A 22,421-nucleotide genomic window follows, 5' to 3' on the forward strand; every position below is an offset into this window, starting at 1 on the left:
TACAATAACCTGCCAAAAAAATTACACATTTCAAAGACTTTACTCATTTCATGTGTTTTGTGGACTTAAAGAGGTACGTGCATCATTACTAGAGGCTGACTTGTTTTTTTTTTGTGCAGTGTGTGCAACATGATATCATATAGAAATTAATCTGAACACAAGGTCATTCACAAAGGAATGCAAGATGCTGTTTCTGATTAAAAACTCCAGGACCAAACATTTTACTCAGTCTTCTAAGAAGTTCTGAATTCCTCTTGGTTAGTAAAGTGTGTTTTATTTTTAATAAATATGACAATTCATTTGCTTTTCTGTTCTTTGTCTGGGATTATTCATGCCATACGTTAGAAGAGTCTCGGTTTTCTGAACTTTTTGTAAACATTAGAAGAAACTGTCATTATAAGTTCTTGTGCAGGATACCTGACTGCATGGCCAACCAGCTCTAACTAGTGACAGATATATTGACAGATATGATATGATTAGTGTCTGTTAATCCAGTGATAAATGTTAAGTTGCATACACAGCAGGAAACCAAATGCACCTGGAAAATCTTCATTATAAAAAGCACGTATCTATGTAGATTTTGAAACTTAAAACTGGTTTTAGTGGTTGCCCAGCTGCTACAATGTTGTTTCTCTTTTGAGGCCTAGAACACATTTTCCAGGTTTCTGGAAAATTAAAGCAAGGATTTTAAAATATGTCTTCTACTTTCTTCCTTTTGTGGTAATCCCCATCAGGAGACATTTTTTGTGAGTCTTTGATCCATGGGTCCCACTGTAGGGCAATATATTATCCTTTACAGGTCCTGCTTTATTGCACATGAGTAGAGTTGAATAAAAAGTACCTAGTTCTATTCGGATGCCCACTTTTGTGTGAGTGTGTGTCTCCGACACGCTGTGATACCCTTTTAATCCCCTCACTGTGACTCTCACATGATGAAGAAATCCCACCCCCGAGGCTAAGCGCAGCAATGGTTACTCCAGCTCAGCTCACATGCTTTTCTGTATTGTAGCAAATGATTGCCCTGTGTTACATTTTTGCCTGTGTCATTCTGACCAGCTGATGTTTCCCAGTGGTTGACAAGATGAGGAGATTTTTGCCTAGAAAAAGATTCCCTTGGCCATGGCTGAGACGAGATGCTACTCCAAATGAGACCAGTCCTCTCTTACCAAAGGTAGGTGTGTTACTGGGTTAGTTTGAGAATACTGTGTTCCTCTGTTCACCTGTATATACATTTCTGGGGTGGCTTTAATTTTTTGCGGCATTCTTGTGTGTCTAAAGGCAGGATCTACAAACAATGCTGAGGAGCTTGCCTTGGTCACTACTGATTTTCAAGCAGGGACAAACAGCGGACAGCAACACAACAGTCCCACAGATGCCAGGATAGATCCCTGTTACGGTTATTCTTTCATGGACTATTTCCTAAAATACTTTCTTATCATATGCAATCTGTTGTTCACAGTTCTGGGCCTGTTGCTTCTTGCTCTGGGGGTTTGGGGTCTCATTAGCAAGGAATCCTTTGCTCAGGAGAAGATCAGCAGTATTGGCACTGACCCAATGCTGGTAGTTCTGAGCGTGGGCTTTCTGCTCACTGTGCTGTGCCTGTCAGGCTGCGTGGGTGCCCTAAGAGAGAATCGCTGCTTGCTGAAGCTGTTCTCAGCCACGGTGCTGGTGCTCATCGCAGCTCAAGTCATCATCGCCATTGTGGCCCATACTCTACAAGATCAGATTGAAGGTAACTTGCGATCCGGGATGTTAGTTGCCATCGCACGGTACCAAGATGATCTGGATCTGAGGTTCATCACAGACGAGATTCAGTCAAATCTGCAGTGCTGTGGGGCGGACAACTACAGAGACTGGGAGATTAACATGTGAGCAACTTGGAAATCTTTTTTTTTTTTTTACTTTTTTGAAAGTAAATCAAAGCCAGTTGGTCACGATGTAGGAATGTGTTGAAGAAGTTAATGAGCTGTGAAGTTTTTTTATTGGGTTATTTTTCCCTTTCTTCAGATATTACAACTGCTCAGCTCCAGGAGTGCTGGCCTGCGGTGTCCCTGCAACATGCTGCGTGGATCCTCTGGAGAACGGCACAGTGTGGAACTCTCAGTGTGGTGTCGGAGCCCAATTACTGGATGAGTTTACTGCTCAGAGTGTGATCTTCCTGGGAGGTTGTCTGGGGGAAATCTCTCGATGGATCGAGCAGCACGAGGGCCTGATAGGAATAATTGTGACTGTCGTGTTTGGGGTCCAGATTCTGATATTATTTATTACCATACGACTGCTGGAACGCATTAATCGTCATAAAGTATAGCTATAACACGGAGTGACGAATACAGCAATATGCTGGTTGGGGTTTAATGAGTTCTGGCTGTGCTTAAATTCTGGCTTCATTTGTCAATCATTTAAAACAACCTGACCTTAAACACACAGACTGAACTTTTGCAAATGGAAATGAGACATAATTTAAACGAGGAAAGCAAATTCCAACACAAATTATCCACTGAAAATGTTTTACATTTTAAAAATGCCTGAGAGTTTAAGAAAAAAAAAGTATTTCAGTTAAAAGATAACTGCAGCTTGGCGATAGCTATCACCTCTTTTGTGTTAAAAAAAAACAAAAAAAAAAAAACTCCACTTTTCAAGAACATGTACTCACTGGCCACTTCATTAGGTACACTTGTTGAACTGCTCATTAACTGAAATATCGAATCAGTCTGAATAGGGAACAGGTGTGATTTGAAAGATTTTAACTTCACCAATGTGGGTCAGACCAAGGAAAGTCTTGAAACTGTATCTGTGTGTGTGTTTATGGGACAGTAGTGACACAATCACCAAAACGTTCTTTTTTTTTTTTCACCACATGTGCCCAAATCCTTCAAAGACACACACCTCCTGATATTTGAAGGATTCTTGGAGGATCTCAAAATGGTGAAACAGTTCAACAGCATAGGAGTGATTGTAAATGGGTCACCTGGGGAGTAGAGGTCCTGCAGATTAGATCTGCATCTTCATCACAAGCACCTACAATGTAACAAAATAATCAATGAACAAAAATGGAATTCATTTATTCTGAGCTGAGATCAGAATAAATGGAACAGCTCAGAAGAATGATTAGAGTAAGATTGTAAAAGCACCTTTCAGTGACTGAGAGTGGACAACCTGCTGCAAATATGTGAAACACATGTGCACGTCCCACACATGCAAGGTTTCCTGTGCTGTTTTGAATGAACTGACTAGTTTGCTAAAAGCAAGTTTTGTGTTCTGAGTTTTAACAAATATTGAATAAATAATGATGATTACAGATGGTATTTATGATGGGAATTATGTAATCTCTCATGCGCAGTGTGGGTCAGTAAATAACCATTAAATAAAAGGACAAAATCAAATTACTGAAATTGTGTTAAAAATGTCAACATTTATTCAAGAGTTTGATTAAATATGATAAAGACAGTGCTGACGATTGTGCAGAAACCAAGCTAACAGAGTTCTAGCTAAAACCACAGACTCAAGCAATGACACGAGAACACATTCGAGATACACGTTTTGTGAACATGGCAGCTTGAGATCATTATGAAATTAGGTTTACAATATAAAATATATAAGACAAAGAACAGCATTCACAGCATGCAGACATATAAAGACACCTTTTCAGCCAGTATTAATGATCCAGATTATTGAAACTAAATACTGAAATTCAAAATTTGCCACATTTATTTAAAAACAACTTCACAGCGGAGATAATCAGATGATGCCATACTGGGCAAGCTCATGTAGCTCTAGATGGCTGTATGCCTCCCACGGGCAGATTACAGTGATGTCTAAAATGAAAAAAACAAAGAGAAGAAAACAAATCATGAGTTGTTGGGGTTTTTTTTTGTTTTTTTGTTTTTTGTATTTGTTTTTTAAAGGAAGAAAATGTCATGTCATGTGCATGTTTTGGTTATGTAACCATCTGACTTTTATATTTTTACTTACCAGTTCCAAGACCTTCCATTCCTGGGATCTCCTCTCCAAAGCTGGTAAAGAAAGAAAATAACAAGCTTTACTGGAGGACATCTGAAAAACTTAGATGACTCGTGGGAGGTTATCAGAAAGAGACATACCCAATCACTCCTCTTTTGGGAGGCTTGCTCTTGAACTGCCGCGTGTTCCTCTGTTTGAACTTGGGTGCAGACTTGCGTGGGGAGCCAGGGGCCGTGGCTCTGAGGGGAGCTTTGTTGCCAGTCTTTCCTTCGGGTTTGGCCACCTCCAAATTCATGCTTCTGTTGTTTCAACTGTAAAAGTCACTGTGTCATTAAAATGCCCAACAATGAATGAAACAGTTATAAAATCTTGTGATGTAATTATCCTCATATAAAGACAAGCCATGTGCTCATGTTACTAATCAAATGCTGCGATACCTTCAAGCTTGAAAGCGCCTTCATAATCAGATTACTGTGAGGATGTGCTGAAGTGGCCTCTAGGTTTACACTGACAATAGCTTGAAATATTTATTTATTTATTTTCACAGTTAAAAAAATGGAAAAATAGCAAATGCAATTTGTATGTAAATGTGCATAGATGTAACCACATATTTTTAAAAAAAACAAAAAACAGATGCAAAGCCGAAAGAGTCCTATAACTATAATGTACAAAACATGACTACATAAACAATAAGTTCTGCTTAAGCAGAGCAAGGTCATGGTTACACAAATACACACAATGATCACTCTAATCAACAATTTCATAAGTTCAGCTTTTTTATTCATTCTTAGAAATTCAGGTCATAGTTAAAGGCGGTCATATATTGTTCGGCGACTTTCATTTGTTGTCCTTCCATTATGCAAAACAAAGGTGTGACAGAAAATTAGAAACAATTAAAAAGCACCTCAATGCTTCTTATAATGTCCCTGATATAATCTAGTCTTCCATATGACTGAATTAACACCTCATTAACTGTATTAAAAAATATATTAGGCTATAGGAAAGACTGAATTTCTATTCCGATTAATTTTACATTGCATATTATTTATTAAATACCTACGTTTTAATTAATAATCTAATACTACATGCCTGGATGGATACAGAAACATACTACTAGGTAAAGTCCAAATAAAGATGGAAACCTTTATATAGCAATAATAAACTGCATGTGTTAAAATAAGTCCAAAAAGAGAAAGAGCATTCAAAAACGATTTAACCTGTTGTTTCAACTCACCGCTTGTGGTGCTTCTCTTGGTAGTTGATTATGATTGTAGTGTCCAAGAGGTCTGAGTGGCTGTTAAATGCTGTTGCATTAAGTTGCATTAGTGCAGTCCTTTTATACACCACAGACTTAGAGACGATTATGACGCCACCTGCCAACAAACTGATGATTCTATCATCACTTGTACCCAAGCAGATCATTGATGAGGGATTGGCCGACTGGCATTCAGCAGGAGGGGGCAGCAGTTTCCTGTTCCTGAGACTGTCCTGAAGACACAAATGCTGATGATTCTGAACGGGAATTATTTGAGTATTTTATCCATAACCTCTTCAAATATGGTCAAATGTAAGCACTGAGTTATGGAGTTTTCTCAGGATATAGCTAATTATTATCACTGTTTTTCTGTTATGGCCAAATATTATGTAACACCTGAAGCCGAGAACTTACTAGCATGAACCGTGACATTCTCCTTTCATCAGCAGTCTTGCAGATTGAGCTGCATTATAGCTGCTAATCCAGCCCAGCCTCCTTCCATCACACAGGTAAACACACCTGCTCCATTCATGTGAAGATTTACTACAGCGTCGCTCTGCAATCTGTACTGCTGATGCATGCTGTTCAGGCACATGTATGGACACTAACTCCTCATGTCACCTGTACAAAAAAGATTCAAATGTCTGAGATTAGTGGATATATCCAATAGAGCAAACCTGTCTAGCTACAGTACACTAAGGAGCCAGCTGTGGTATTTTAATTGAAGGTTGTTTCATTGAAGCTTGTTTATTATGTTCATTATAAGAAACACATGACTTTTTTCCTTTGTATTTTTGTATTTTGTCTAGCTGATCAATCAAATGGTATTTATTTCTGATGAAGAAATGTAGAGTTTACTCTTCACATTGTTTACTGGACCCGCGTGACTGTTACATGTTATGTGACTGCTGTCCAAATGATATGCACAACTTTGTAGATTCCAACCATAAATGATAAAGAGCTTGGTCTAGATCAGGGGTGGGCAGTTAATTTTCCCAAGGGCCCACATTCATCACCTAATTGTAACATCTACTCTTACCAGAGGCAGTTCAATTACAGGACAGTCTGGGTAATGAGCTACCAGAACAATTTTTTAAATTTATTTTTTTTGTAATTTTACACATTTTTTTGTTTATTTATATTAATTTAAGCCCAAAAACGTCATGCTGGCAGATTTTTCTTTTATCAAAAGTACATCTTCATGATGTAGAAAAACTAAGACTAATTGTAGAAATCTCACTTATTTTTCTTATACTGAGATATTGCAGGGATTAAATTTCCATTTAAACTTCTTTACACTGAGAGAGAGGGGGGATATTCACCATTCCAGCCTATTTAAAGACAAAGCGAGTTGTCTGAACGACGTTAAATCAGTTTGGCCTATGTTTTCTACAGTTACTGGCTAAAGCAGGTGTAATGATGCCCTCTAGCGGTGGCAGGAAGCAGAGTCGTTGAATGGAGTGACCAACGACTGGCTCTGACAGGAAGCGTCTCTTGAGCCAATCAGGTTTGACCAAAGATCGTCTTATATCTCATGTGTGTCACTCTGCAATAAAATTACTGTACGTCTCATTAATTACAGCGATTAAAAAATTGACAATACATATTTAATTTGATTAAATCAGGGTTTTTTTTTTACAAAGCAAGAGTTTCATCACGAAGCTCTCAATCTGTTTCAATACGCCAAACTTGTAAATCATGTTTTGGTACCTGAAAAAAAATGGAGTGAGATGTCTGTCCTCTACTACGTGCCACTGGTAGAGTTTCGGTTGAAGTCTGAGGATAGTGCTCCACGTGTGTTGTTTTGCTTTGTTATGCATTCATGTTAATTATTGTAGCATGGGGAAGAATAAGAAAAATAAAGTGCCCGATTCGGGAAAACAAGCGGGAAACCCTGGACAACGTCAAAGGTACCATGAGGAAGCTAATACGTAATGGAAAATGTGCTAGTTAAGCTAGTTAGCAACAGAAGCTAGCTGATACGGGCTCCAACCCAAGTTGTGAGCGATCAGATTAAACCGGACTTGTTAAAGTTTTAAGTGGGGACTTGTGTCTGCAACTAAACATGTTTGCTTTTTGTTTTTTCCTGTCGGTATTGTGTCCAAATTTCAGTAATGCCAAGCTCCAGAGAGATGGTAAACCCAAGAAAGCCAAAGAGGTGGACCACATTCAACACATCCCCTTCAAACTACGAGAAATAATGAAGGCTAAGGAGAGAATGAAAACTGGGTCCCTAAAAGTCAAAAAGCCGAAAAAGGGTATAAAAATGTTTCTAAATATTCATTTTAGTGTCATGACTGTCGTGTATAACTAATAAAGACTGTGTTGTGTCTTTACCCATCTCACCTGAAGATAAATCAGAGTATTTTCCAGATGGAGACATACCTGTTCCACATTTCAAGAGGGGCAAACGGGAAAGCGTGAAAGCTTACGTGCAGCGGATGGAGCGTGAGACAAAACATGTCATGTTCCTCTCCAAAAACCAAGTAGACAGGAAGCCCGAAATGGATGCAAGCGAACAAGAGAGGCCTGCACACTGCAAATCTGATAAAAAGAAGGAGTGAGTACACTTTAACTTTACACTAAACCCCATCCTTATCTAGTAGGTTTCATGGCATAGCTTGTCTTCACTTATTCTGATTTGTGGCTGGGTTTCTTTTTTAGTGTTTTGGCACTGATATTTTTATATGCGTGACATGGATTGAATAACAGTAAAGTATTGAAATAATGTGTAAATCTTTATCAAAGTTCTTGATCCACAAACTCATGACATGACGAAAAACGAACTTTGTAGCTGCTCCATCCATCACCATTTGTGTTGTACAGCAAAAAATCTGCAGTAATCCTCCAGAAGTTTTATTAAAACATGCAGATGAACTGTTAACTTTGCCTGATACTGTGTTTAAATTATACAGCTTACAGAATGCTATATAAAAGGTTATATGAAATGGGCAGCTGTCCTATTTTACATAGAAGAAATAACTGCACCAAACAGGGGTGAGTCTAAGGCAAGCTTGGGCAACTCCAGGCCTTGAGGGCCGGTCTCCTGCAGGTTTTAGATATCACTCTGAATCAGCTGGAGTTGCCCACCTAAGGGGATCTGTTAGACTCATCTTGTGAGTCTATAACATCGTTATAACATCTGTTTTCAGCAGCACAGAAACTTTGCGTGAATGCAGAGGGCAAATTTCAGAATGCTGATTTACCTGCTGCTCTTCATTGCAGCAACCACATTCTCCTTTAAAGCCTTACAGACACAAACTCGCTCTTCGCTTGACTTCTTCATACTTAAACAGGCAGACACACATGCACAAAAACTCATAAACATGAACTACCTCATCCCAGAAATAAAGCTTTGCCAGAGAGTGCTTTAGAGTCTTTACATATTTTTGCATTTAAGAAAATGTTGTTGTTTTTTCCAAAAAATTAAATTTGATCTGACATGTAAATACAGTCAGTGGGTTTATGTTTGTTGTTTTTCTGACAGGTGTTGTGTGCAGCTAAACTTTAAAACACTGCAAGTTCTAAAATGGAAACCAATGAACAGTTCATTTTGAAAGACCTGTGTTTTTTCTCTTTTGAATATTTATTATTGCTCATTAGGGCTGCCACGATTAGTCGACTAGTCACGATTACGTCGACTATCAAAATCGTCGACGACTAATTTTTAATAGTCGACGCATCGTTTGAAGCTTTGTAAGATCACAAAAGACGCAGGAATAAGTAGTAGGATTTAAGAGTGTAATAACGGACTGAAACAGAAGATGGCAGCACTGCATGTACAAGGATGCCAGCTGCCGTTAAACCCCGAAGAAGAAGAAGTAGCTCTGTCCCAGAATTCATAGCGCAGCCCAGCTCAGTTTCCAACAATGGCGGCAGCTAGTTAGTTTTAATGTTACTCTTATTATTCTTTCTGGGTCACAAAATAAACGTTTACCATATTTTCAGGCGAGAATGTAGCTGTGTAAACCTCAAATATCTGCTCAGTTTATCAAGAAACCACATATTTTCAAAAGCGCTCCGACGTTTTCAGAGACGTCTGTTACCCACTAGCTCGATAGCTAGCCGGGGCAAGGCTCACTAGAGTCGTGAGAACACCGGACTCCCGGCTTCAAACCCACCTCCGTCTTTCGCTACTCAGGTTAAACATATATAAATCACTTAGATAACTTAAATATTTTATTGTTTGGCTTTTTTTAGTATTTTATTTGTTCCTGAGTAAATCGGTTTGGCTGAGATCAAAGTTATAGTTTTTACACAGCTGAATAAACGTCAGGCAGACAGCTGATTATCAGAAGTGTGAGATGCTCCAGAATTTACTCCGGTGTCCCGTTATATGTTAGATATCAAGGAGCAGACGGCTGAGTTTATTAAACTTCACCTAAACAATCTGCAAATTTCATTAAAATTTAATAAACTATCATCTTCTCTTTATTTTTAGTTAGCACCTTAAACACTTAAAGCTGTAAGCTAATGATAGTTATATAAGAGCAGATGCTGCTGGTGCAATAAGCTGTAGTTTTACGTCCAATGGATGATGATCTGATTAGTCGACTAATCGCAAAATTAATCGGTGACTAGTCGACTATCAAAATAATCGTTTGTGGCAGCCCTATTGCTCATTAATAAGACAAAAGTATTTCTTATCCAATTAATCGATTGAACAATCAATAGATTACTCGATTACTAAAATAATCGATAACTGCAGCCCGACTGTCAAGTGTTACATTTTTAATGCCTACTGATTTTCTATTGGCAGGTATGGTAAAATGAAGCTACAGAAGCTACAGCAGAAAAAGGTGAACAAACAAGAGGACAAGATGGAAGAACAGATGTTTATAGGTAAGAATGAAGATTTTACAAGGAAATGTGCTTATAGATGCAAACAGTGTTCCACAATTTGGTGCATTGTTCTTTAGGAGATGGGCTCTGTCTTTGACTGTCACTCTGTTTGGTACTAATAGCAAGAGGTAGCATTTACCAGATATTATTTTCAACATTTCTTTGAAAGTCTGGGTCTTTTTGACATATTTAAAACACTAAAGGTCTTCGACACAGCACTTGCTTCAGTAGCATTTCTTTTTTCGTAGTACACCATCTACTAGGTAAACAAGGGTGCAGATGGAGGACATGCTGTGAGATATTCTTTCAGTAAAGCATTTTTTTTTTTTTGCAGTACTGTCCTGATCACTTCTCTCTGAGGAAAGTTCAAACCTCTATCTGAAGTAATCCCAGATTCAGCTGTTAGAACAAAACAAACATTAAAAATGTGTCAGTCTGAGGCAGAGTAAAACCAAATGACGCAGAACCAAATCACCTCAGTTGTAGTTCCCCGTGAAATTAAAGCAAGGACCCAATTCAAGTATATTAGATGATGTGTTCCTGGTGTAAGCCACAATGGATGCAGTGTTTAATGCCTTCAGTTGACATAAAAAACAACCACAAAGTTACTGTTTATGCTCATCTTTTCTGTTGGTGCCCTCATAAATCTACACTGTTTCCTACACAGAAAGTGGGAAGAGCATTTGCATCTCTGTGGTTTACAGAGACTGGTCCAAAAACAAATGTGTGTGTGTGTGCAGATAGATAGATAGCCTACCTATGTATAATCACATTCTACGCATCTTATGATCGCTCACAAAGCTCTTAAACCGGTTTCTTGAATATGACAATGAGTTCACTGTATTCGCATGGCCTCCACAGTCCTCAGAACTCATAATGGAACGGGAAATGTTATGGATGTGCAGCCCACAAATCTTCACCAATTGCGTGATGCTGTGATGTTAGTACGCACCAAATTCTCTGTGCCATAAATTAAGGCAGCGCTGAAAGCAAAACGAGTTTAAGCCGTTATTAGGACAGTGTAGCTAATAAAGTGACCAGTGTGTAAATCAGGTGTTATGGTTAAAAGTTGTTGGGCTATACAAACATGGAAAATGGCAAGAAGTATTTAATTAAGGCAGCGTAACATGGCAACGGTGAGTAGTCATTAAAAAATTCCCTGTAGTTAAATGATGGCTTTTGTTTCGTAGATGATGTTCCTTTTGGTGAAGTTACAATGGCCCCTCCCTCTTTGAGTGCCAAACCAAGGAAAGCTGAAGTCAAATCTCAGGTAATCACACCGTGCATTGATCACATGATCTCTCATCGAACCATGCAGATGGTTCATAAAATCCTCTTTCCTTTTTTTTCCCATTTCATTGTGCAGAAAGCATCAAAGGAGCTGCTCCTAAACTCTCTTCTTGGCCATACTGCAGTCTCCACTACAAAGCCCTCCATGGCCAAACAGAGAATCATGGAGGAGGAGCGGGAACGAGCAGTAGAGGCATACCGTCAGCTGAAGAAACAGAAACAGCAGCAGTATGAAGCTAGGACTGCAAGCATGAGAAAACTCAAAAGCCTTCATTGATGTCGCTTTTCACTCAGCTCATCTGCAGTCAGTGTTCCTGGCAGCAGCAGGGCTGAGCAGTGATCTGTAGAAACTGTCTAAATAAGATGGAGAGCTAACCACAGTTGAGATTAATATCTGGGGGAACTTTATGCATCCATAGACCACTGTTGGAGGCTCCTGTAGCTCAACAGGTACAGCAGGCTGTTTGCTTTTCATGAAACTGGCAACATACCACTCCCCCACCCACACTGTCTAAAAGAGGAGGAAAATGTGTAGTATTCAAATGTCTGTGTGTGCATGGGTGGATGTAGCTTCTTGTGTAAAGCGGTTGGTTGGGAAAACTTGAAGGGCAATGTATAATTCCATTTTATCTTTAGGTACACTAAACAACACTGCCGCTTTCATAACGTTGTTAATTTAAAAGAGTGAACGGCTTTCAAAGTGCTTTGTAACACTGCAGAGTCATTTCCCATGTCCGATGGAAAATACATGGAGATATTTTACCTATGCTCATTTACCACCCTTGGAATGCTTGCATATTTCATCATTTGTATTTACAGTTTTTTCACATTTGCATGTTCAGATAACCAAATTCTGAGGTCGTCCGTCATGTGATGGACAGTAAAATCCATCCATCAGGTTATTTCAAAGTAAAGATGATCCCCTGTTTTTAGTGGTCCCACTAGATGGCACTCCTCTTGTACACAGCCGACATAACTTGCTCATTGTTGGTGCCATATTATATATTGAAGTATTTTATATTGTTGTTAAATGGTTGAGTGGTAATGACTGTATTTTATATAGAAAATGTAAATAACACGTTGAGAGAAACCATGAGGTTATTTATTATTAGATGTTTTTGATTTTTTTCCATGCTCCTCAGCAGATGTTTGCTGTTTGTTGTCATATTCCCTGTTTTTTTTTCCAGAGCATTTGGATAAATCTGGAATTGTCATCCACACTGATGTTCAGAAACACCAGCTGAAAAAACAAATATCCTCATGAGACCTTTTTAGCTGTTCTTGGGTTTTAAAGTCCTTTGCAGCTGCTGTTTTTTGTTTGTACATCTGTGATAGCCTCGGTCTTGGGATAAATGAGCCATTAACCGTTTTAAATGTGCAACATTTATTAGAGCCTGGCACAGCTATTTATATTTGTAATCCTTCAAAGGCTTTACACTCATGAACGAAGCCATTGTTTAAATATTTGCATATGAGACAGACTGCGTATATTCAAATCTTTGTTCAAAAACTTTCAAAGCGTGCTATCTAAGGAGAAAAAAAAACACATTGATAATATAATGCAATAGTGATCAACTGAATAATATGACCAGATGGTGTCAATACTGAATTCTTCTTATCTGGTTCGTGGGTCCAATCACTGCTATTTAATCAGCTTGACTGGTGAAACCCTCAGTCCATGTTTGTCCTCTGGTGGTTGTCACAGTGACACGGAAATGTATTAAGTGGGGACAGCTGCTGGTGATTGGGTGCACCGACTCCCTTGAGCTGAGCACATTTGCCATTGGTTATATTCCACCTGTGTGCAAGACAGCTGTTCACATTATCAGAGCTTTACAGCTGTTTTTCACTTAGGATGTTAAGATACTGCTTTTTTTTACCTTCTTCTTCTTTTAGTTGAATTTACTGACCCCGGAGTTATGTAATATACAAAGCTTCGATCATGTTAGTGTATTTATATAGTCAAATATTTCTAGTGCAATGTGACACAAAGGTCCGCTGGGAAGCATGAACTCTAACCAGACTTGAGCAGTTTCATTGGAAATATTCTGCTCTGTTTATGTCCACATGCAGTGTTTCATTTTGGATATCGTGCAACGCTTGTTTTTTTCCGCCTTTTTTCAGCCAGATCAAGAAGGTGATACTTAAGGTTATTACAGAAGAAAACATCATTTGCTTATGTGTTCTGTTGTTCAGTGCTGTCTGATTTCCTGTTAGTGAGCAATTTATCTTCCGATCAAGTACCCATGGCTGCTGACAGTACAGGATGGGAAAGAGTAATTGGGAGAGAGACATTTAAGCCTGCTGCTAGGCAGCCGCTGCTGACTGAAGCTTTTAAAGATGTGTGAGTGTGTGTGAGGGAGATAAATTATATTAAAATAATTGTGCTTGTCATGTAGAGAAGACAGACTACCTCTAGTGAGTCAGAGCAGTTGTAGATGAGAATTTTCGCAGCAATACGTACGAAATATTAATCTGTTACCACAGTGATTGATGGTTGGATTCAGCAGCATTACAACAACATCAGCTTGACTATCACAGCGGTCTCCCTTGCGGAACTACAAACTCAGGCATCACAGAGCGAACCCCTGGATGTCGTGCTAGGTGCCAGACAAGGCTTATCAAGCAAACATATGTAAATATTTCAAGCAGTAAACTTAGCAATCCTGCTGACATGATGACACTTCCTCTTTTACCATCCAGTACCTTTCCTTGTTAGTTGATTCTTTCTGTAATCCAAAACGCCAGAGAATTTAACTGAAATTTGTAGGGCTGTGTTAGAGATATTCTTTTATCAAGCACTCAGATATAATGAAATAACACTCAGACACTTCAGCAGTTTAACGTGCACGGGTGAGAGCTCAACGGAGACTCACACCCTGCAGCAGCTCTCTGCCTTGATTTATACACAGCATGAAGCATACAAAAAAGGAAATAACATGCTTATCTAGTCAAGCAGGCAGGTGTGACTTCTCAAAACGTTGTGTTCTCTACAAGGTCATTTCTTATTCTTGGGTGGCGGTTTCCTGTTGCTGACAGATAATGTGACGGCAAACAGTTTCCGTTATAGAGCAAAGAGCCAGCGGTTAATTGTGCAGCTGGTTGAGTACAAACAGAAATATAAACACTCTTAGCTGATTATTATATGAATAATAAAACCTTTAAAAGCAAAAATCCTTTGACAGGCTGACACCTTAGAATTTACACCTTCACATTTATTTCATTCATGGGGTGGCTGTAGCTCAGGTGGCAGAGCAGGTCAGCCACTAATCAAAAGGTTGGTGGTTCGATCCCAGGCTGCCTCCTGGCTGCATGCCAAATATCCTTGGGCAAGATACTAACCCCATGTTTGCCTACTGGTGGTGGTCAGAGGGCCCGGTGGCGCCTGTGTCCGGCAGCCTCGCCTCTGTCAGTGCGCCCCAGGGCAGCTGTGGCTACAATGTAGCTTGCTATCGCCAATGTGTGTGTGAATAGGTGAATGACTGAATGTAGTGTAAAGCGCTTTGGGGTCCTATGGACTAGAAAAGCGCTATACAAATGCAGGCCATTTACCATTCATGGCTAAAAGTCACATTTTTGCATATGATTACACCATTATAGTTACACAAATTTACAACTAAGTATGTTATACTATGGTGATCATGAACAAATTCTGACGCATACACACATATATGTGTGAACGTGTTAGAATTTGTTTATATATATGTGTATATATATATAGATAGATGATAGATGGATATATATATATATATATATATATATATATATATATACACACACACACACACACACACACATCTTGTATTTCACTATATAATCTTTCCTCTGTAAGCCCAGTGTGGTTTGCATCATTATTATAATGTGTGGTTTTGATGTACATAGAGCAAGCATTGCATAAGCATTGATGGAAACTAAGCGGTCATATACTGAATATTACTGGACATTCACTCTGTTATTGCTTAAGAGAAAACAGAGATAGAAAATATCTGATTCTTGGAGCTCTGAGATGGAAAAGCTCAGTGCAATGTGCTCGGCTCGGGCTGCTAACTTATGATAGTCCTGAAGATGTTTAGGAATCCACTGAGCACGACTGGGAGCTACAGCTCCCCATATTCAAAGGGCCAGGTGTGGTTCGAAGTATCACTGAGTCTTGGTCCATCTGTGAAAATACACATATGGATTATTTTCACATGTGATGTCATGAAGACGGGATGTTTCGTGGTTAAAAATAGCACTCACCCTTGTCAGACCTTTGGCAATCAAGGCTATTTCAGTGGGCTGGTATAAACAACTTCGTGCCTGACCATTGTAAACCCCATATGGAGACGCTGGATTTGTGGATTCTGTCATAAAAAATGTCATTTTACAGTCATTACTGGATTCATTTTGTTGTCTGTGTACAATCTGTTGCAAAAACCTAGAGCCACTCCCAATTTTTTAAAATTAATGCGCTTCCAAGGAGCTACACTTTCTTAAAATTGTCCAAGTGATGTTGAGCATCAGTTGTCCATTCTTTCTGAAGTTTTGTTTTTTAAAAAAAATAAACAAATTGATACCCAAAGTGCCTTTAGACAGAAGTTTTGCATATCTCAGCATGGTATAAGCATATATGTGTATGTGCATGTATGTAACGAAATTTGCTATATTCAAACCGACATTGACGTGGATAGAAAAACACAGAATGGGACATTATATATTTCAGTAATATTGTGGTCTGAGCCTCAACATTACTGAAGCAGTTTGGGTTTGGGCGAGCCAACATTCAAACAAGGTACAAATAAGGTACAGCCACACAGCACTGTTGACAGAACACTGTCCAAGACTGCGGCAAAAGTAAATCCAGTCAGACTTCAAGAAGTATGGAGAAATATTTCTGAAGTCTACTTAAAGAAATGACAAGAACGTTTGCCTAAGAGAATCCAGCCTTTGTTGAAGAATAAAGATGGTGATCCAAAACATTCTCCTTCAAACTCGTTAGAACTGTGCTACTTTGGCTAACATACCGTCTTGGCATGTATGTTTGTACAATCATATGAGGTGGCTCAAGACTTAAACCTAAAAACCATTATTAAACCATTATTAACAACTGAAATGGCACAATTTAATACATCTGCTGTTTGAAATTGTACAGTGAGAAGAATCAATATATTCAGCATTACTTGGGAAAATCAGGCACCACACACACCCTAGATATTTCCTAACATTGAAGCAATCTGTACTATGTGCCACATACTTTAAATGATAACAGTATAATGTATCCTGTATTGGTATCGGTTGATACCAGTTGGGGTCCAACAGTTAAACCTGATCATTGATCTCAATATTTAGTGTGTTGAGAATGTAAGGTTTGCGAGCAACAGACTTCATATTGCAATGCAGTGATACTTCGCAATGGCAATATGCTTTGTGCTGATAATGTGGGTTGCGGATAAATAGGAAAGTGGTATACAAAAACAGCAATTTTCAAAATTACAAAACAGTAAACTGGAGAAGGTGTACTGTAGCCAGTGTGGGTCTTCATTTGCTACACTGATGCATTGTGTAATATACCACGCAGTGCTTGTTATCAGTTTGGAATAATCCAAACGTGTCTCAATAAAATTTAGAAATTAATTCCTATTGATTACTTAATTACTACTTAATAAAATGTATTAATTCTAATGATTCTGTACCCACCTAAGCAGTGTTAAACTGCTGAACTGTGAAATTAATGGCTGACCATAATGTGTTATGCTGTACCTGGTTCATCCATAGAAAAGGCTTTATTTTCTACGTAGACATGCTGCGGGGTGGGCTGTGGCTCCTTCAGAATGTTGTCGTAAACCAGGCTTCTAGCAGGATAGACTTCTTCCCCATCGGGTTGTTCCTTGTTTGGGTCCTCCTGGGTCAATAAACAGATTTCTGGAATTGCATAGAACAAGAGGAACACCCAGGCATTTGACACCACGGCTATAGCCATAGTCGGATCGTCCCAGCTGGAATTATCAACTGCTCGGTTCCCATAGATGTACATGACAATCCAAGCTATCCAAAGTGCCAAAGTGAGGACTCCTGTGACCAGGATAAAGGCTCCATCTCGGCGCCAGTGCTTTTGCTTGTGTGTTAGTGAGGGCACAGACGTTAGCACCACAGCTGCTATCAGAACCATTACATATATAAGGGCCATCACAAAGTCCCGGCTGACAAAGCTGCAGGCCAGGTCAGGAACACCGAGACCTCTGAGTGGGCTCCTGGCCACAGTAATGACAAGCCACTCGGTGTTGATGATCACCTCGACAAGCCAGACAGCCAGGGCTCCCAGCCATAACATCCAGCTCCTGGGCCCCTGGCCTCCCCTTTGCAGCAGGGCAAGCCACAGCCCATGCATCACCAGGCAGGCCAGACAGCCTGAGAACAGTATTCCAAACAGGTACCTCCGTGCAGCACAGGTAGTAGAATACTGCTCCACAATAAAGGCAAAACTAAGTCCAAACAGACCCAGTGTGAAAACTAAAATGCTGGCCTGCAGGCCCACCATACCCTTTCTCTTCTTGTCTGTCACAAACGGTAAGCTAGCCATGAGAATGACGAACAAGATAAAGGCAGTCAGCACACCAACAGCAGCAACAGCTTCCACTACGATGCCCCATACTGCTGTCAGGTCACACAGATTATAATATATGGAGCTCACATCACCACCACATCCTTTTGGAGCACTAGTTGGGTCCATCGCTTCACTGCAGATTTTCGTTTAAATGCTGCAACCAAAAAAAAGAAACAAAAATAATTTGATTACTTCCACATACATGTTAATATTGTAGTTACAGATTTCATTAATAACATCCCTGATTATTACAAAACAAACTATTGGTTTAAATTGCAAGAAATATTACTGTAATAGTTTAATATTGCTCACACAGTAATATTACTGTGTGAGCAAGTTAAATGGTGCCATGCATATACAGCTGTGCCATTCCACTGGAGTTTCAATATGAAAATGACCTCATTTCTCTTTTATGGAGTTTTAATGTGCCATACTAATTACTGTAAATTCAAATATTCATTCAGGTCTCTAAAGAATCCTGGAATTATGTACTGCATCCCCTGGCTGTAATTACAAAACTGAGTCATTCTACACAGAGCTTTAGTCACCGCTCACTCTATAGCCTCCTAAGACCAGCTAATTAGGAAAAGCATAATTTCAGCATTTCAGCATTTTACCATGACACCTAATGAGTATTTCCACACAGTATCCCTGCTCCAGTACGCACACAGGTGTCATTCAGGATAGCAGAATGTATAGTTGTAGGTGTACATTTTAAACCAGTTATTATTGAACGGCAACTTAATTATTGTTTATTCTCTTCTTCTGACTGTAACTGTAATATACACGACATTCAAAAATTAATATGCTTTTTATGCGAACTTTCTGACAGTGAAGATTTCAGATAAAGGTGCCTGTGTGCGATGAGAACATCGTCCTGCTGCTTATTTAATAATTATATTAGACCCAGTGAGTTAGCTTAGTTAATTAACCAAAAAAAACCCAGGACATGCTGTTTAAAGAACAACAAGTTGTTTATGATTATTTATATAACAGAATCGGAGAGACTTAGAGGGGGAGACAGTTATGATGTTATAAAAATAAAAATAAAAATAAAAGACAAACGGAGTAAACGAAGGTTCAATCAGGAATCTTTGCGTAATAACACGAGTCTCTTACCAGGATTGCAATGAGAGCTGTTCCGCTAGCCTCTCCAACAGGTAACAGGTAGATTCAGTCCGATAAAGATTACTGACCTCCGAAAAGAAACTTGCCTTGCACGAACGAGTTAATTTTTTATTGGTGGTAGTAGTTCTTCTCCATTTTTACAACACTTCTTGATGATTCGACCAATAATTTCTGTGCGTCAGGTGTTGACTTTTGTTTCTCTTTCGGGCGGGATCAGAAACGGACCTCCATCGGCCACTCCTCTTTTATTCAGGCATCTTATAGTGACCTCAAAGGCAGTCCCAACGAAGTAGTTGCTTCTTTTAGTTACTATTAATATTCTGTAAAAGTTCTCTAACGACTAACCTCAAACCACTCTGCTCCTTCCCCAGCCTCTGGTATCTACAGCTTTGCAGATTCTTTGAGATTAGCACCCGGCCTACTTATTTATTTCAGGCAGCTTACATCCAAACAAAGGGAGCACTCATGTATACAGGCTATGCAAAGTGGTATGACCCATGCAAACACGCCGATCATCGATGACTTTAACAGGTTTGTAATTAGGTCAATTTTGAGATTAGCCTTGAAATACTCAGCTCCTGCGCATACAGCAGCGTTTACAGTTGCCTATTTTGCGCTCCTATTGTGGAATATAATGACTCACATTCGTATTTTGGTTCAGACGATTAAATCCAATACTGTATATCAAATTTCTGAAATATAGCATTATTATTGCCCAAATATCTAGGCTACTTTAGAGCAGTTACAGTTATAGGAGGGACTGTATGGTAAGCAGAGCCACCTGGTGGCATCAAGGCTGGGCTGAGTCCTGTGTTTTTCAAACAAATTGGATTACACAACAAAATAGATCTTTCTATTGATCCGTTGTACAGTAGGACATGCCAGTTAAAAACCATAAGATAAATAAGCACATTAGTGAAGGAATTGATTTTAAGCTTTTAGACTGTCAGTTTTTCAAAAAGCTCTGCTTTATTTTATCTTCCATCAGTAACTTTTCCCCCCATTCCTGAAAGTTATTCAGTGGTGTTTTATGCCATAGTCTGTGTTTTCAACTATTAAGTGGTTGCAGTTCTGACAATTTATAAGACATAAACATGATTTTGGGTGGAGGGGGTTAAACATGTTTTCAATGTTGTGTTTCTGTTTGCACTCTTTTTTTAAAAGCAGTCTTTTTCTCCTCTAATTTTAATAAACTACAAAAAAAATTAAAAAGTAATAAAGTTTGGGGTTTTTTTTTTTAATTCAGTGCAATAGTAAGCGTCTCGTCACTGGCTTCACTGGCAAGTACCAATGTGGACCTATTGAAGACAAACTAAGGAGGATGTAATCAGCTACAATAATCAAAGCAGGAGAAAACTGAAGAGTGCAATAAATGTTCACAATTATTGGTTGACAGTAGAGGTGTGAAGTTTTTCAGATAAAAGAAACACAACTGGATAAGAAATTGGAATCAGAATACTTTATTAATCCCAAAGGAAATTATATAGTTACAGTAAGTACAGAACAGACTGAACTAAATTAAATAATAAAATATATTTCAAAGTTAAATATAAGAAATAGCTCTAATATATACAAATAGCTCAATTAGAAATATCCAGAATATTATCAAGATTAAATATATATGATTGACATTTTACCCTAAACTGAAAACTATAAAACTTTGCAACTATTGTACTGTGTACTGTGCATTAGATGGAGGAGTTGTACAGGGATGAGTGATTTCCTGTGTTCTTCAGTCTTGCATTTGGGTAATCTCAGCCTCTCACTGAACCTGCTCCTTTGCAAGCATGTCATGGAGTGGATGGGAGGTATTGTCAAGCATTGTCCTCATCTTGGACAACATCCGCCTTTCTGAAATCACCTTAAGGGAGTCCAGCTCTATCCCCACAAAATTACTGGCCTTGCAGATCAGATTTATTGAGTCAACCTGCCACCTCAGAGAAAATCATGACAAATGTTAAAATACCTCAGCCGCTTCAGAAAATAGAGGTGACTCCATTCCTGTGGAGTGCACTGGCGCTTTAACCCTGTCTAGTTTATTATCTACGTGTACTCTGAGGTATTTATAGCCCTCCACACTGTCCACATCGACCCCCTGGATTGAAACAGGGGTCACAGGTTTCCTGGTCCTCCTAAAGTCCACAATCAATTTTTTTTGGTATTGTCACGTTGAACTGCAGATGATTCTGCTCGTACCACATGACAAAAAGGAGCCTGGTACTCCATCACATCACCCTCACTAATGCATCCAACCACCGCAGAGTCATCAGAAAACTTCTAAAGATGGCAGGTCTCTATGGTGGCTGAAGTCTCAACAATCCAGGACACAAGAGAGGCATTTATTGCATCGCTGTCAGCTGATCACCCAGGAGGGTTGGCCTGATACTATTGAATGCACTGGAAAAATCGAAAGACATGATCCTCACAGTACTCACCGGCTCGTCCAGATGGGCATAGACACAATTGAGCAGGTAGATGATGGTGTCCTCAGTTCCGAGGTGGGGCTGGTAAGTGAACAGAAGCAGATCCTGATGTGGTCTGACAATAGGCGGGAGCTGTTCAAGGATAAGGGTTTCCAGGGTTTTCACGACATTGGGAAGTCAGTGCCACGGGTCTGTAATCCTGGGGGCCACTGAGACGTGGCATCTTTGGTACAGGAACAGGGCATGATGTCTTCTACAGTAATGGGACCCTCTGCAGACTCAGACTCATCATGAACAGTTTATAAAAGACTGCACAGGCCTTGAGGACATGGGGACTCACCCCATCTGGTCCAGCAGACGTGCCTGAGTGGAGTCATCTCATTTGTCTCCGAATTTGTCTCTATCTGCTTAGACGTAATTCATATTCTTGCTCAGAAATATTCAACTTTTGTGCATTAAAGCGTATGAAAGTTTTATGCATTTACATTCATTTAACTTTTTTTTTTGAAAATTCATGACTGTCTTGTTTGAAACCCTGGCTAACTGATGCTTTCCCTCCCTGTTTAGAACAAGGGTAAGGTCATCCAGGGCACCTTGCTAAAGCCGGCTCTGGCATCCAGCCTGTACTTAACTTATTGGTAATACTGCGTGATGTAGCCCCCCATGGTGCATTGATCTCTCAATGGATCTTGTCCCCAGGGGTGCTCTCACAAATCCAGCAGTTTGTCAATCCATCCTTTTGCATTTTGGTCCGCTCAGATTCTTAATAGGAGGTTAGATCGAAGGAGAAAGCAATGTGACCTAAATGAAGGACATGCACTTTTCAGAGCGTTAGGCCTACTTTTCTGTAGATGAATTCTGCTTGCATATACCAAGTTCCTGAACTGGTAAACCAAGCGAAACCCAATTAATACATAAAAATATTCATAATATTTACATG

General features: G+C 39.3%; 4 protein-coding genes across 5 annotated transcripts; 2 read left to right on the top strand and 2 right to left on the bottom strand.

Moving 5' to 3' along the window:
* The first annotated feature begins 755 nt into the window (after positions 1 to 755).
* Positions 756 to 3,305, top strand: tspan10 (tetraspanin 10). The gene is made up of 3 exons (XM_084925840.1): positions 756 to 1,171; positions 1,279 to 1,868; positions 2,008 to 3,305. Exons 1-3 carry the CDS (start codon positions 1,082 to 1,084, stop codon positions 2,306 to 2,308), a joined length of 981 nt encoding a protein of 326 aa, XP_084781966.1. The 5' UTR covers positions 756 to 1,081; the 3' UTR covers positions 2,309 to 3,305.
* A 5-nt stretch (positions 3,306 to 3,310) lies between these two features.
* On the bottom strand, positions 3,311 to 5,360 carry LOC146388495 (retinal cone rhodopsin-sensitive cGMP 3',5'-cyclic phosphodiesterase subunit gamma-like). The gene is made up of 4 exons (XM_084925841.1): positions 5,195 to 5,360; positions 4,101 to 4,271; positions 3,973 to 4,013; positions 3,311 to 3,815 (listed from the first exon to the last, which is right to left on the bottom strand). Exons 2-4 carry the CDS (start codon positions 4,253 to 4,255, stop codon positions 3,739 to 3,741), a joined length of 273 nt encoding a protein of 90 aa, XP_084781967.1. The 5' UTR covers positions 4,256 to 4,271; positions 5,195 to 5,360; the 3' UTR covers positions 3,311 to 3,738.
* Positions 5,361 to 6,944: 1,584 nt separating this feature from the next.
* On the top strand, positions 6,945 to 12,611 carry ccdc137 (coiled-coil domain containing 137). Its single transcript, XM_084925845.1, has 6 exons — positions 6,945 to 7,125; positions 7,328 to 7,473; positions 7,568 to 7,775; positions 9,975 to 10,057; positions 11,248 to 11,327; positions 11,424 to 12,611. The coding sequence occupies exons 1-6, from the start codon at positions 7,055 to 7,057 to the stop codon at positions 11,622 to 11,624; spliced, it is 789 nt and encodes a 262-aa protein (XP_084781971.1). The 5' UTR covers positions 6,945 to 7,054; the 3' UTR covers positions 11,625 to 12,611.
* Positions 12,612 to 15,126: 2,515 nt separating this feature from the next.
* On the bottom strand, positions 15,127 to 19,619 carry LOC146388497 (G-protein coupled receptor family C group 5 member C-like). 2 transcript variants are annotated; one of them, XM_084925844.1, is made up of 4 exons: positions 19,050 to 19,619; positions 17,087 to 18,084; positions 15,587 to 15,690; positions 15,127 to 15,506 (listed from the first exon to the last, which is right to left on the bottom strand). In XM_084925844.1, exons 2-4 carry the CDS (start codon positions 18,054 to 18,056, stop codon positions 15,417 to 15,419), a joined length of 1,164 nt encoding a protein of 387 aa, XP_084781970.1. In that variant the 5' UTR covers positions 18,057 to 18,084; positions 19,050 to 19,619; the 3' UTR covers positions 15,127 to 15,416. The 2 variants fall into 2 exon arrangements, with proteins under 2 accessions (XP_084781970.1, XP_084781969.1); XM_084925843.1 differs by having other exon boundaries at positions 15,127 to 15,690.
* Positions 19,620 to 22,421: the final 2,802 nt, after the last annotated feature.

This window comes from Perissodus microlepis, chromosome 4 (genome assembly GCF_051167445.1).
Source record: "Perissodus microlepis isolate ML-2025 ecotype Zambia chromosome 4, ASM5116744v1, whole genome shotgun sequence".
NCBI classification, from domain to species: domain Eukaryota; kingdom Metazoa; phylum Chordata; class Actinopteri; order Cichliformes; family Cichlidae; genus Perissodus; species Perissodus microlepis.